The following is a 12,042-nucleotide window of genomic DNA, read 5'->3' on the forward strand; positions in this document are numbered from 1 at the left end:
CATCTCATTAGCTAAATACGCCTCACAAAAGGAAAGCGGGGTGTGAAGAGAAGCAGCACACACAAAGTGTCCTTCAACAAGGTGCTCTTCCTTCCTCTCCAAGGTGAGAGAAAATGGCTGCAGGTGTGATCCCCGAGTCAGCGAGGGTGGAGCTTGAGTCACTGGACTCCAGCATTTCTGGTAAGTTCTGGTCACTCTGTCTGACAGGGCCTATGTTTTACACCCTCTATTTTTTAACTATATCTAGTATGCTTCACGGTTCTGTAAATACTCTGACATGAAGGCTTTTGCTATGGCTTTTTTCTATCAGCTGATACAAGCCACTGGATGTCATCAGTGAAAGTTTTTGTAGTTCACTTGGCCAGCTAAACAGCGGTTTCATGATCTCAGTGCCGTTTTGAGACTGAGTGGCGTGCCCAGGAAAGAGCGCTGGTGTTCAGAATAAGATGCCTGTCCAGACAGATCCTGCAGTGGCCTCACATCTTACAACCAGCAACAGTTAAATGAAATACCTGCAATTTTGTAAGACTTTTATTTTGAATAAGGAGGTCATCCCTTCTTTGTCCCTCAAGCTTGTTTATCTGCGATGTCCATGGGGCCAGAGACAGTACATCGAGGGCCCATTCGCGTCAACTTCCAGATCGGCCTCTTCATTGAGGGTGTCATGGTGCCTGAGGGCCAGCTAAGCTTCAGAAGTGCAAAGAAACTGGCATCTGAGATCATTGTGAAGCAGGTATGAATCCAGCATCCCTAAAAATGTCCAGCAATGTTATTTTGCAAGATATTACAAATTATTAAATGTAGCACCAGTCTGTCCATGTTTTAAAGACTTTGCTGCTTATTTTGAGTTTTTTTCTCATTTCTTGGTTTGGTGACTTAGTTATGTCTGTGACATGGACATGTACGGTGATACATGACAGATGAGGTTACAGGCATCTTTTTGGTAGCTGAGCAGACTCAGTGTTGAATGATTGACACCTTATGACACTGTCCTTATGGTTTCTAAGTGCTTGGCTTGAATGAAACCTGTGGCTGGTTTGAGAGCCAGCATATGGGAATCTGCTTGGTGCAGAAGCTCATACTTTATGCTGTTGAATCTTAAACAGGCCATTGTGGTAAAATTGGTTCTAGATCAGTGACGAAGATAGCAGAAAGTGTGCATTACATACTCAGAACATTACGTGCTCTGATGGATCTTGCAGACAAGGGACCTTATTCCTACTGCAACCACTGAAATGTTGGATGTTTCTGGGCTTGTACACGTACTTACCACTCTCTTGTACACTTACTGACCCCCTGCACTTATTATGTTCACCTGTCTTATAGATGCACTTTGAATTGTACGATTACAGATTTGTAACTGTAGATTGTACAGATTGTAATGGGACTGTTTAATCTGTTGATTCATGTTAAATATTTGCCCATAGGACTGCTATTTGTGTGATGAGCTGTTCTTAACACAGCAGTGTCATATGGGTGGGTGTTTACTGGCATAAGTCTATCAGACACAGCAGTGTTTCTGGGGGTTTGATACACACCAGTGTCTCTGGCCCATGAACGCCAAAAATATGGGATACAGCAGCGGTACCCAGCGCTGGAAGATCTACCATCCTGCAGAGACTGTGACCTGGTCCCGCACACCTAATCTAGATAAAAGGGTCCTTTACAGGCCTCATTAACAACACAACTGTCCTGTCGTTCAACTCCCAGTGAAGCCCCAGCCCTCTGTGGCCTGGAGCCCAAAGCCATGCTCTCTGGGTAGGAAGGATTGCCTTCTTTTCCTCTTTTTCTATTGTTCAGCGCTTTTCTAACCAATCACATTTGTTTCTTAGATAAGGTATACAGAAATGGGCCGTTAGTGTCCTCCTCCAAGCGTGGTCATCTGTCCTATGATGTTGAATTAGCAGCATCTTGAGAAGATTCACAAGGAGAGACTAAAAGCTGGTAGCTACTAGGCAACACCTCACCCTGCAACAAGGGGGAACCTTCACTCAACTCGGCAGGGTGGTAAAGCTTCAGTGTGCATCCGGAGTGTATATAAAATTAATACGTCTCTTTGACAAATGGGCTACAGCAGAAGTATTCAGTTCTGGGCCTCTAATCCAAATCCTGTCTTGGATTTTCTAATTAATTATTTTTTTCACCTTCTCTTCAGTTGGCAGTGTTCAGTAATAAACTGTAAGGGATTCTCACAAACCAGAGAGAGAAAACCCTGTTAAAGTGACAGTGGATCAGTTTTCTGCACATATTGCATTTGCTGTGTGGTTTACAGCATCTGGAACTCATTTTCCAACCACAGACACCTCTGCTGTTCTCTCTCACTCACCCTCCCTTTTCTCTGCTCTCTGCTTGGTCTTTCAGCAGCACACACACACACACACACACACACACACACACACTCTCTCTCTCTCAGAAGTCTCATGGTTCTCACACACACATATTTGGTATCTTACTTTATATTGAGGAGCAGCCAACCGTAGCTGTAATGAATTAACAGATCTCCTTATGGCCTAGCTTCTCAGCCGTCACACATGCACACACACTCACACATACACCGCAGAATCACATGCACATGCAAACACACTGTGCATGCATGCACTCAGACACAGCACACTCAGAAATTTGGCCTTTGTTTACAGTTCATTGTAGTGAGGTGCTGTTGTTGTTTGGGTTTTCTCTAAATGCAATGCTGCACCCTACACAGCAGCTCCACTGCTATATAGCTGAGCTATACCTGCATTCAGTAACAAACTGCATTAAAGCCATTGTTGTTTCTCAAAATCAGAACGATAACCAACCACGTACTTCACTGTGCATTGCTTTTTATCACTCTGTACAAGCAGACACCATCGTGAACAGAGCTAATACTGCTTTGCTGCTCAGTGATGGATTTTCATATTATTCAAATAATTACCAATAATTGTCACTGAAAAAAATTTGAATAGGCCTTACCTTTTAAGCATCGACTCTGAAGTTCCTACTGAGAGAGTATGTCTCTCTGCCTGGGAAAAAAAATAAAAATAAAATAAAAATTATATATATATATATATATATATATATATATATATATATATATATATATATATATATATATATATATATATATATATGTGAAATGGTTAAAGGCATAACAATTTAAAAACATGGGTGAATTTGCCTACATGGGTGTGTGTCTGTCTCTGCTTGGGATAGTATCTGATTGTCTCCTCTCTGCAGGAGAATATTTCACCTGGTTTCAAGTACTGATTAAAGACTTATTTAAGAAAAATGGCTTTGTCTGAATACAAATATAATAGTGTAGTTGCAGTAGTTTTGTAGAGTGGTGGGTGGTGCAGTAGTTTTGTAGAATGGTCCCACATCGCTGACCTGGCAAAGGCTTCCCCTGACCCCTCCCCCTGCCTGACCCCTCCCCCTGCCTGACCCCTCCCCCTGCCTGAGCCCTCCCCAACAGCTCATCTCATGCTACTCAGAGTTGTCATCTGGCTCTAGCATTTCTTGTATGACTTTTTTGTCTCATTTCAAGCAAAGCGTATGAACTTTGGAAGACAGCCCTCCCCCACAGTCACAGCTACCTGGCCACCCCCCTCCGTTTTGTTTTCCTTTCTCTAATTTTGAGTCATTTCCTCTTGGTTTGAAAAGCCAGCAGGTTTGACCTTTCAGCTGAAACAGATCCACTGCGGGCTGCCGCTGCACCCTGGGTCTGTATTCACCCCAGGACCTCACCCCACCAAGCAGAGCCTGCCCCACACCAGATCCACCTCACTTCACTGTGGGTCTGTGTGTGTGGCTGTGTGTTGTTATAATTATTTTATTATCTTTAGCTTGTAATCTGAACATCATCAGTACCTCACTGCAATTAACTGTGTACAGAATGCAGAGTGAAGGCTTATCTATTTGTGGAATATTTAAATGACTCTTGATCCTGCACCTATGTTAAGTATCTAAAACTCTAGGAATTATTGTTTGGTATTATTTGATATTGCATTATCGTTGTCTGGTTATTTCTTCTAGGTATCAGCATTGATTCCTGTATTTTAGCAGTATTCCAGTTCAACAGTATATTGAACTCTAACCTCCTTTACTGACTAGGATACCTTCTGTGACTAGATGACAAAAGCACTTTTGTAAGTCGCTCTGGATAAGAGTGTCTGCTAAATGCCAACAATTTAAATAGAAATGCACAGAAGCTAAATTTCTGATTGCTGAATGTGTTCCCTTAATGGTGTAATGTGTGTGCATGTGTGTGTTTGTGTCTGACTCAAACACAATCCAATTTACAGTCCAAGTAGACCTGAGGAAGGATTATGCCTGATGGAGTGAGAGGGTGTGTGTGTGTGTGTGTGTGTGTGAGTGATGCATTGTACTGAGGTGCACATGCAGAGCAATGGGTGCGTGTGTGTATGTGTGTGTTTCTCTCTGCTGGCCCAGGCTTCTGACTGGTGTGTGTGTGTACGCTGGCCCAGGTTCCTGACTGGAGTGTGTGTGTCTGTCTGCTGGCCCAAGTTCCTGACTGGAGTGTGTGTGTGTGTGTGTGTGTGTGTGTGTGTGTGTGTGTGTGTGTGTGTGTGTGTGTGTGTGTGTGTGTGTGTGTGTGTGTGTGTGTGTGTGTGTGTGTGTGTGTGTGTGTGTGTGTCTGCTGGTCCAGGTTCCTGACTGGAGTGTGGTAGGTCTTGGTGAGAAGCTGCTTCTCTTTAGGCATGATCCCAGCTCTGATCAGCTCCTCCAGAGGCTCACAGAGAAGCACACTCTGCACGACGGAGACCTGGTGGAGGTGGTTCTCGCGGGTCAGTACACACACGCATGTTAACAGACACAAACTTATGTACATATATGTACATTTTGCGTGAAGACATACTTATTTGCTGTGTATTAAACTCTTCTAATAGTTCTACTGTTGGTCAAAAGCTGATCTTTTATCATTCTCCACAGTGTGTCAAATTTACATATGTCAATACTTTTGATTCTTTCAGCTTCTGCCTCATTAACTGAGGTTAAGTTCCGCCCCCATTCCTTGGTGGTCCAATCATATCGAACACCAACGTTTTGTCACCAATGTGGAGAGATGTTGTGGGGACTCGTACGACAGGGATTAAAATGTGAAGGTAGCACACATACTTGTCTGTTATGTTGTAGTCACAGCAACTGACATTTGTGTAGAAACTATGGTTCAACTTTCCAAAGTCTTAACTTGTTCTTTAACCCAGTGCCTAAGCTCACACACAAACATTTTTTTCATTTCATTTATAACTTGGGCATTTACCCACGTTTTAACTGCTTTTTAGCAAACCGTAAACTGGCTTTAGGCTTAGCAGTGGAATGTCATGTGGAACCTCTGAGATTATGATGCCATGTTCTTTTCTTTGTAATAATCTCTGTCTGATCTAAGCCTACATCCTCAGCCATTTGGCAGCTGAAAACATAACACCTACTTGGCCAAGAAATAGCTTAGCAGATAGTTACCTTTATACATTCTGCTCTTAATCTGTACAACAGTACATCACTGGGGCTGTAATTCTGCCCCTTTTATCTCCTGCTGACATACATTCCCTTGAACAGAAGCTGACACTCTGCACTTTAACTCTGTTGTTTCAGTTTTCATGCAAAGCCAAAATGTCACGGAAAGGCAGTTGGTGTTGTATACTGTACTGGGCTTCTTCCTCCTCTACGTTTTCTCTGAGTGAATTGTATGTTTACAGGGTCTTGTTCGCTTCATTCTCTCTCCCTCGTTCTCTCTAGGTTGTGGTCTAGATTTTCACAAGCGCTGTGCACTGACGTTGTCCGACGACTGCACGCGTGTGTACAGGCCGTGTGGACCCAGCCTGTCCCTGTTCCCCCCTGCTCGCCCGCGAGCCCCATCCCTCAGCAGCCACACCGGGGGCAGTCTGGAGGAGGTACTGCCTCCACTGGCCTCTCATGAACCCTGCACACCTTCATGCTTAACTCTGTAGGAAATAAACTGCATTCGAGCGTTGGCTGCCTTTTGCACAGTTTCACTAAATGATTTGTCTTTATTTTTCTTACTCCTCACTCCTATTCATCTCCCTCCCCTCTCCTCCCTTTTCCACTCTCCTCTCCTCTCCTCTGTAGATCAGTATGTCGAAGCCATCGAGGTCTCGCCCCCAGTCCTGGGCAGACAGGCCTGTGTGGTTGGGGCTAAGTGAGGTGGGCAGAGGTGGCAGGCCCCTGGTGCCTCACACGTTCCACATCCACACCTACACCAAGCCCACCGCCTGCCAGTACTGCCATCGGCTGCTCAAGGGCCTGTTCCGCCAGGGCCTGCAGTGCTCCGGTGAGAACCCCTAACACTTCCAGGTGAAAGGTCATAGCTGTCAGGGGTGGAGTGAAGTATGCTGTTGCTCTGTTTCTCAGAAGCATTATAGCAGAAAGTTCTTGGCCCATTACTTTACTGCTGTGCTTACAGGTTGCTGCAAGGTGGCAGTTTCTTAACTTGAGCTTTTCTTTTACTGGACCCTGTTTCTTCTGCTCCTGTTTATAGACTGCAAATTTAACTGTCATCGACGCTGTGAGTCTCAGGTTCCACCTGACTGCAGAGGAGAGAAAGCCAATGGAGAAGGTCTCTCTCTCTCTCTCTCTCTCTCTCACACACACACACACACGCACACACAGTTATCGAGAGATCAGGGTCTTGGCCTCCGTTTTGAGTTACTAGTGACCAGTTATGTCATTGAAGTTAGTATTGAAATGCAATTGATTTAAAGACAGTCATGTCAATTTCTTATGACACTCGGTTAGGCTTCCTGAACATTGTTCTATTAAATGCTGTGTATGGGGATATACTCTTAAAGAAAAATAATAAATAGCCTATCAGGTATAGGCTTTGCTCTAAAAGCATTACATGCTGGTGCCGGTGAGTGCAGGGCACAAAGAGGCCATTCCCCTCCACAGACAGCAGCTGACCCACCAACCAAGTTCACACCAAGAACCGGAACCTTCTAACCTAATGAAGGTCGTGCTTCCATCTGTCCCTCACAGACTGCGGTGTGCCTCAGGGCTTAGAATCTGAGGAGGACATGGCCGTAGAAACTGTCAACGCTATTTACGAAGAGTATCACTTTAAAGGTTCCGCTCGGCCGGTAGAGACACCTGCGGCGCTGTCACCGATAGGGTAACCAGCCCTGGGCTGTAGTCCATTATTCAGTAATCATTATACTTATCATCATACACATACAGTCCATACGCCAGGCGGCTCCACATTACTGCTCTAAACAAATGTGTTGGCAACTTGGACAGAGCAAAACTGTGGAACACTTAAGTGGACCCCAAGGACTGTGTTGAGAAACAATGCTACAGTCAATTATTCACTAATCATCAAACATTTAGAGCCCATACAGTCTTATAGTTCATTATTCATTGTTATACAGATACAGTAGACCATTATTCATTAATCATGATATATTTGGTAGACATACAGTCCTATAGTCATTCGTTAATCATCATGGATACAGTACAAACTAGAACTATTATAGTATTATAATTATAGTATAATTTCTTTGCTGTTGTACACATACTCCTCAGTAGTAAATTAATCTAGAATCTAGTTCATTTATGTTCCTTAGTGTCCTTACAGCACATATATTTACTATGTTGCCTTATGTTTACACCCCCCCCCCCCAGTCCGTGTTTTAGCAGTAATATTCCCCTTATGAGAGTCGTCCAGTCAGTCAAGCACAACAAGAGAAGATGCAGTGGGGTGCTGAAGAATGGCTGGCTGCTGCACCATACCGATGTAGATACACTGGTGAATAAGAACACACACACATGCACACACACCGGCCTCACTGAACACATGCTGCCTTGAAAACAACAGCCATATTGGCTATCTACAGGAGCACGTCTGTGTGTTGTGTTGTAAATGACACCCTTAAATATGTTTTGTGTTCCAGAGAAAGAAGCACTATTGGATTCTAGATGGGAAAACCATCACTATGTACCAGAACGAGAGCAGCAGCAAGTACTACAAGGTACTCTGCCTTTCTTCGTGCAGCATTTACTCTGCCTCAGTAATATTATACCATAACATAAATTATGTGTGCCCTTCCAGTTTTATAAGGCCTCATAAAAACTTCAGTGTTGTGCGTTTGGCCACCATAAGCTTGTAATGAAGGATTCATAGGTGTAATAGGCCACCTGTGTGCTCTGCAGGAACTGCTTCTGTCTGAAGTATTGCTGGTTCGAGGGCCAGACCAGATGACTCTTTCACAGTTGCCAGGCGACGATAGTCACTCATTTGAGCTGGTGACAAGCTCTCTGGTCTACTGTGTGTTTGCAGACAAGGAGGGTGCAGCATGGGAGTCTGCCATCAGACAGGCCCTTATGCCCCTGCCGGGCAGAGGCCACACCAGGGGAGAGTCATCAGGTCTCTCTCACACACACACACACACACACACACACACACACACACACACACACACACACACCGCTTTTGATTTTAATGTCTTATTTTTAATACACATATGTGCTTTTTTTCGTTGTTTCCTAGTGCTCTACCTCTATTTCTCAGCATTACTCTGACTCGATATGAGTCCTTGGACATCAGATGTTTTACTTCAAAACAAACTCTTCACTATGGCATTATTAAAGTGATGCACAACCACCCTGAAGATTTTACCTCAGATTTAGTTTATTCTTGCTGATCTTGTTTTGTTTTTTCTAGACAACAGAAGCATTAGTGAAGAAACTCAGGTGAGCACCGATCACCTCCAGAGTTAAATGGAATTATCATATTTCACACTCCAGTTCCACGCAGATATGTGATCATAAAGCTCTGTGTGTCTTTTCTGGTCTCTGTGTGTGTCTGTGTGCCTGTTTGCCTTCCCATCTGTCTCTCAGGATATTAGTGCGCTGTATCAGATTTTCTCAGACGAGGTGCTGGGCTCCGGCCAGTTTGGGGTGGTGTACGGAGGTGAGCCGTGCTCCCGATTCACTCGGAGCCACGCTGCTCTGCACTATACTTGGCTGGATCGGACACTTAATAAGTACTGCGTTTGTGTGTTTGAGTACAGGCACACACAGGCACACAGGCCGCTTAGTGGCTGTTAAGGTCATCGATAAGACTCGCTTCCCTACCACACACCAGAGACAGAGCAGAAACGAGGCGGCCATACTGCAGGTTGCTGAGAAGGATATGAATTTACTGTTTTCTGTTAAAAAATGCAAATATCTGTTGCTTTCAAAAAATGACATTTGAAATGACAGAAAAAAATATCTTTTATTTCTTTATTGCTTTAATATTTGTATTTTTATTGCTTTATTTATGCTTTGTGTGTGTGTGTGTGTGTGTGTGTGTGTGTGTGTGTGTGGGTGTGGGTGTGTGGGTGGGTCAGAATCTGTCCCATCCTGGCATCATTGTACTCGAGGGCATGTTTGAGACAGCTGAGTGCACCTTTGTCGTCATGGAGAAGCTCCACAGCGACATGTTGGAGATGATCCTATCCAATGAGAATGGTCGACTGCCTGAACGCATCACACGCTTCCTGGTTATGCAGGTAACTATGGAAACACTGCTTTGATTACTTCTTACTTACTGTCTAGGGAAATATGACTGCAATATTATTAGTCACTCAGTTTAAAATAGACATAGGATCATGTTCTGTCACTTATGAGAGGCCACTGTTTAGCATTTTCCATGCTTTAGTACACCACGATTCAAATCATATCTAAATTTTCACACTCCTTATGACTCATGTCTATTAGATGAGGCAAAATTTTACATTCTAAGTCACTGCAGTACCTCCAGGCCCTGTATATAGCAGTAGTATACAGAAATTCACACTAAAATCCCACTGAGTGCCCTGCATGCCTGGTGTGACTGTTGACGGTAATGCTATCTGGGTGGTGTTCTTCAGATCCTGGAGGCCCTACGGTACCTGCACATGAAGCACATCGCCCACTGTGACCTCAAGCCTGAGAATGTGCTACTCGCCTTACCAGACCCTTTCCCTCAGGTCTGGCTCTGATCACTCCTTACACTTCCTAATGCTCCACAGTCAAAGGTCTGAAACAGGCTCGTGGTGCAGATCAGGTTCCCGGGACATGGCTCGAGGATGCCCCGACCAGGGTGCACCTTTGTGTTTCAGCACCCAACACATGCCACGGGGCAGCAGTCGGAGAGCTTTAAAACACAGATGTCCTGGATCAGGTGGTTTGGTAGACAGAATAAGACAAATTGCAGACTGGCTGGAGTCCTCATGGCCCTGGTTCGAGGATCTTTGTTGTAGGTCATTTGAACTATTTGAGGATCCAATGGGAATTTATTTTCCCACTTTTCCATGAACTGCAATAATTAGAAGGATAAAAGACCCGGAATCACATCTGAACTTGTATCTTATCCTCCCTCAGCATGTTTAAATTATATTTAAATGATTGGCTAGAACATGCAACAAGCAATGATTAAAAATGTATGCGTCACATTTAACACACTCAGAAATGCAGTATGTCAAAGTAGTCTAGAATGAGAAGCACTGTTTCACAAAGCCTCACAAGTATATAATGCTAAAGGCTATATAAACATCTGGCAGGACCTGAAACATCAATGACAGAAACGCCCAGAGATGGCTAACTTCTGTAAACTAACTCCACCTCTGTTTGTTTCAGGTGAAACTCTGTGACTTTGGTTTCGCCCGCATCATTGGTGAGAAGTCCTTCCGCCGCTCTGTGGTGGGCACACCGGCGTACCTGGCCCCTGAGGTCATCAGTAGCCATGGCTACAACCGTTCACTGGACATGTGGGCGGTGGGCGTGATCCTGTACGTGAGCCTGAGTGGGACATTCCCCTTCAATGAGGATGAGGATATCAACCAGCAGATCACCAACGCTGCCTTCATGTACCCTCGGCAGCCCTGGTCACTCATTTCTCTGGAGGGTGAGGGTGAAGGCAGGGCCTTTTCCCAGCTGCTGAAAGCACCGCTTGCTTTAGCGTGACCCTTAACTGCTTAACTGTCCTAAGAAAGTAGGGTTTGAAACTTCACTCAGAAATTCTAATGCTTTGTCCAAACCCCCCCCCCCCCCCCCGTTTATTTAAAATTAACCATTGCACAAGCAAAGTTGAAAGTCCATTGATGTAACTGATCTCCTTCGCCTTCATGCTCTTATTTCCTTTTTGATTTCTCTCCACCTCCCCCCTCCCCCCCCTCCCCCCTCCCCCCTCCCCCCCCTCCCCCCCTCCCCCCCCTCCCCCCTCCCCCCTCCCCCCCTCCCCCCCCTCCTTGTCTCTCTCCCCCCCTCCTTGTCTCTCTCCCCCCCTCCTTGTCTCTCTCCCCCCCCTCCTTGTCTCTCTCCCCCCCCTCCTTGTCTCTCTCCCCCCCCTTGTCTCCCCCCCCCTTGTCTCTCCCCCCCCCTGTCTCTCTCCCCCCCCTTGTCTCTCTCCCCCCCCTTGTCTCTCTCCCCCCCCCCTTGTCTCTCTCCCCCCCCCCCTTGTCTCTCTCCCCCCCCCCCTTGTCTCTCTCCCCCCCCCTTGTCTCTCTCAGCGGTGAGCCTGATTAATAACCTGCTGCAAGTCGTTGTGCGACGCAGGTTCAGTGTTGGTAAAGCTATGGGACACCCCTGGCTCCAGGTAAACTATTTTTTAATTTAATCTGAGGCTCCAATACAGGAGCAATGAGCTGTGCTCTCTATTTACTATAAATATAAGGGGAAACAAAACTTGGTTGTTGATAGTACACTCCACCTCGCCTCTCTCTCTCTCTCTCCTCAGAACTTCCAGCTGTGGTGTGACCTGAAGCTGTTTGAACAGCGGATGGGCCACCGGTACCTCACCCATGAGTCTGATGATGAACACTGGAGACAACATGCTCAGGAGAAGGGGATCTCTTTGCCCTCCCACATGACAGTAGTGCCCTCTGCAGAGCAGGGCCTGTAACTCACCATAAATTTAAAATGAAAGAATGTATAGCTTTGATGTTAATGTAGGGCTGTAAATAAAATATCGGCGCCTTGTTCTATTGTATATGAATATTTTGAACACTTGATTGTTGTTTCAATAAATAAATCCAATGATGTATTTGATATTTTCATTTTATAAAC

The 12,042-nt window shown here is 45.1% G+C and overlaps 1 protein-coding gene across 2 annotated transcripts; it reads left to right on the forward strand.

Annotated features, from left to right (window-relative positions):
- The first annotated feature begins 29 nt into the window (after positions 1–29).
- On the forward strand, positions 30–12,024 carry prkd4 (protein kinase D4). 2 transcript variants are annotated; one of them, XR_014126777.1, is made up of 19 exons: positions 30–180; positions 573–733; positions 4,646–4,784; positions 4,971–5,102; positions 5,737–5,891; positions 6,088–6,289; positions 6,497–6,574; positions 6,994–7,126; positions 7,636–7,759; positions 7,905–7,982; positions 8,164–8,377; positions 8,675–8,703; positions 8,851–8,923; positions 9,024–9,130; positions 9,345–9,506; positions 9,867–9,965; positions 10,615–10,969; positions 11,487–11,572; positions 11,714–11,743. XR_014126777.1 is itself a non-coding variant. In XM_035536651.1 (19 exons), exons 1-19 carry the CDS (start codon positions 114–116, stop codon positions 11,876–11,878), a joined length of 2,472 nt encoding a protein of 823 aa, XP_035392544.1. In that variant the 5' UTR covers positions 30–113; the 3' UTR covers positions 11,879–12,024. The 2 variants fall into 2 exon arrangements, 1 of the variants encoding a protein (XP_035392544.1); XM_035536651.1 differs by having other exon boundaries at positions 10,615–10,882; positions 11,714–12,024.
- Positions 12,025–12,042: the final 18 nt, after the last annotated feature.

This window comes from Electrophorus electricus, chromosome 13, assembly GCF_041902795.1.
Source record: "Electrophorus electricus isolate QZ-2024a chromosome 13, ASM4190279v1, whole genome shotgun sequence".
NCBI lineage: Eukaryota > Metazoa > Chordata > Actinopteri > Gymnotiformes > Gymnotidae > Electrophorus > Electrophorus electricus.

Bases quoted from the DNA above. Each gene is read 5' to 3' on its own strand.
- prkd4 (XM_035536651.1), top strand. From the start codon at position 114: ATGGCTGCAGGTGTGATCCCCGAGTCAGCGAGGGTGGAGCTTGAGTCA. The intron at 181-572 runs GTAAGTTCTGGT...TTGTCCCTCAAG, and splicing joins ACTGGACTCCAGCATTTCTG to CTTGTTTATCTGCGATGTCC. The intron at 8,704-8,850 runs GTGAGCACCGAT...TCTGTCTCTCAG, and splicing joins GCATTAGTGAAGAAACTCAG to GATATTAGTGCGCTGTATCA.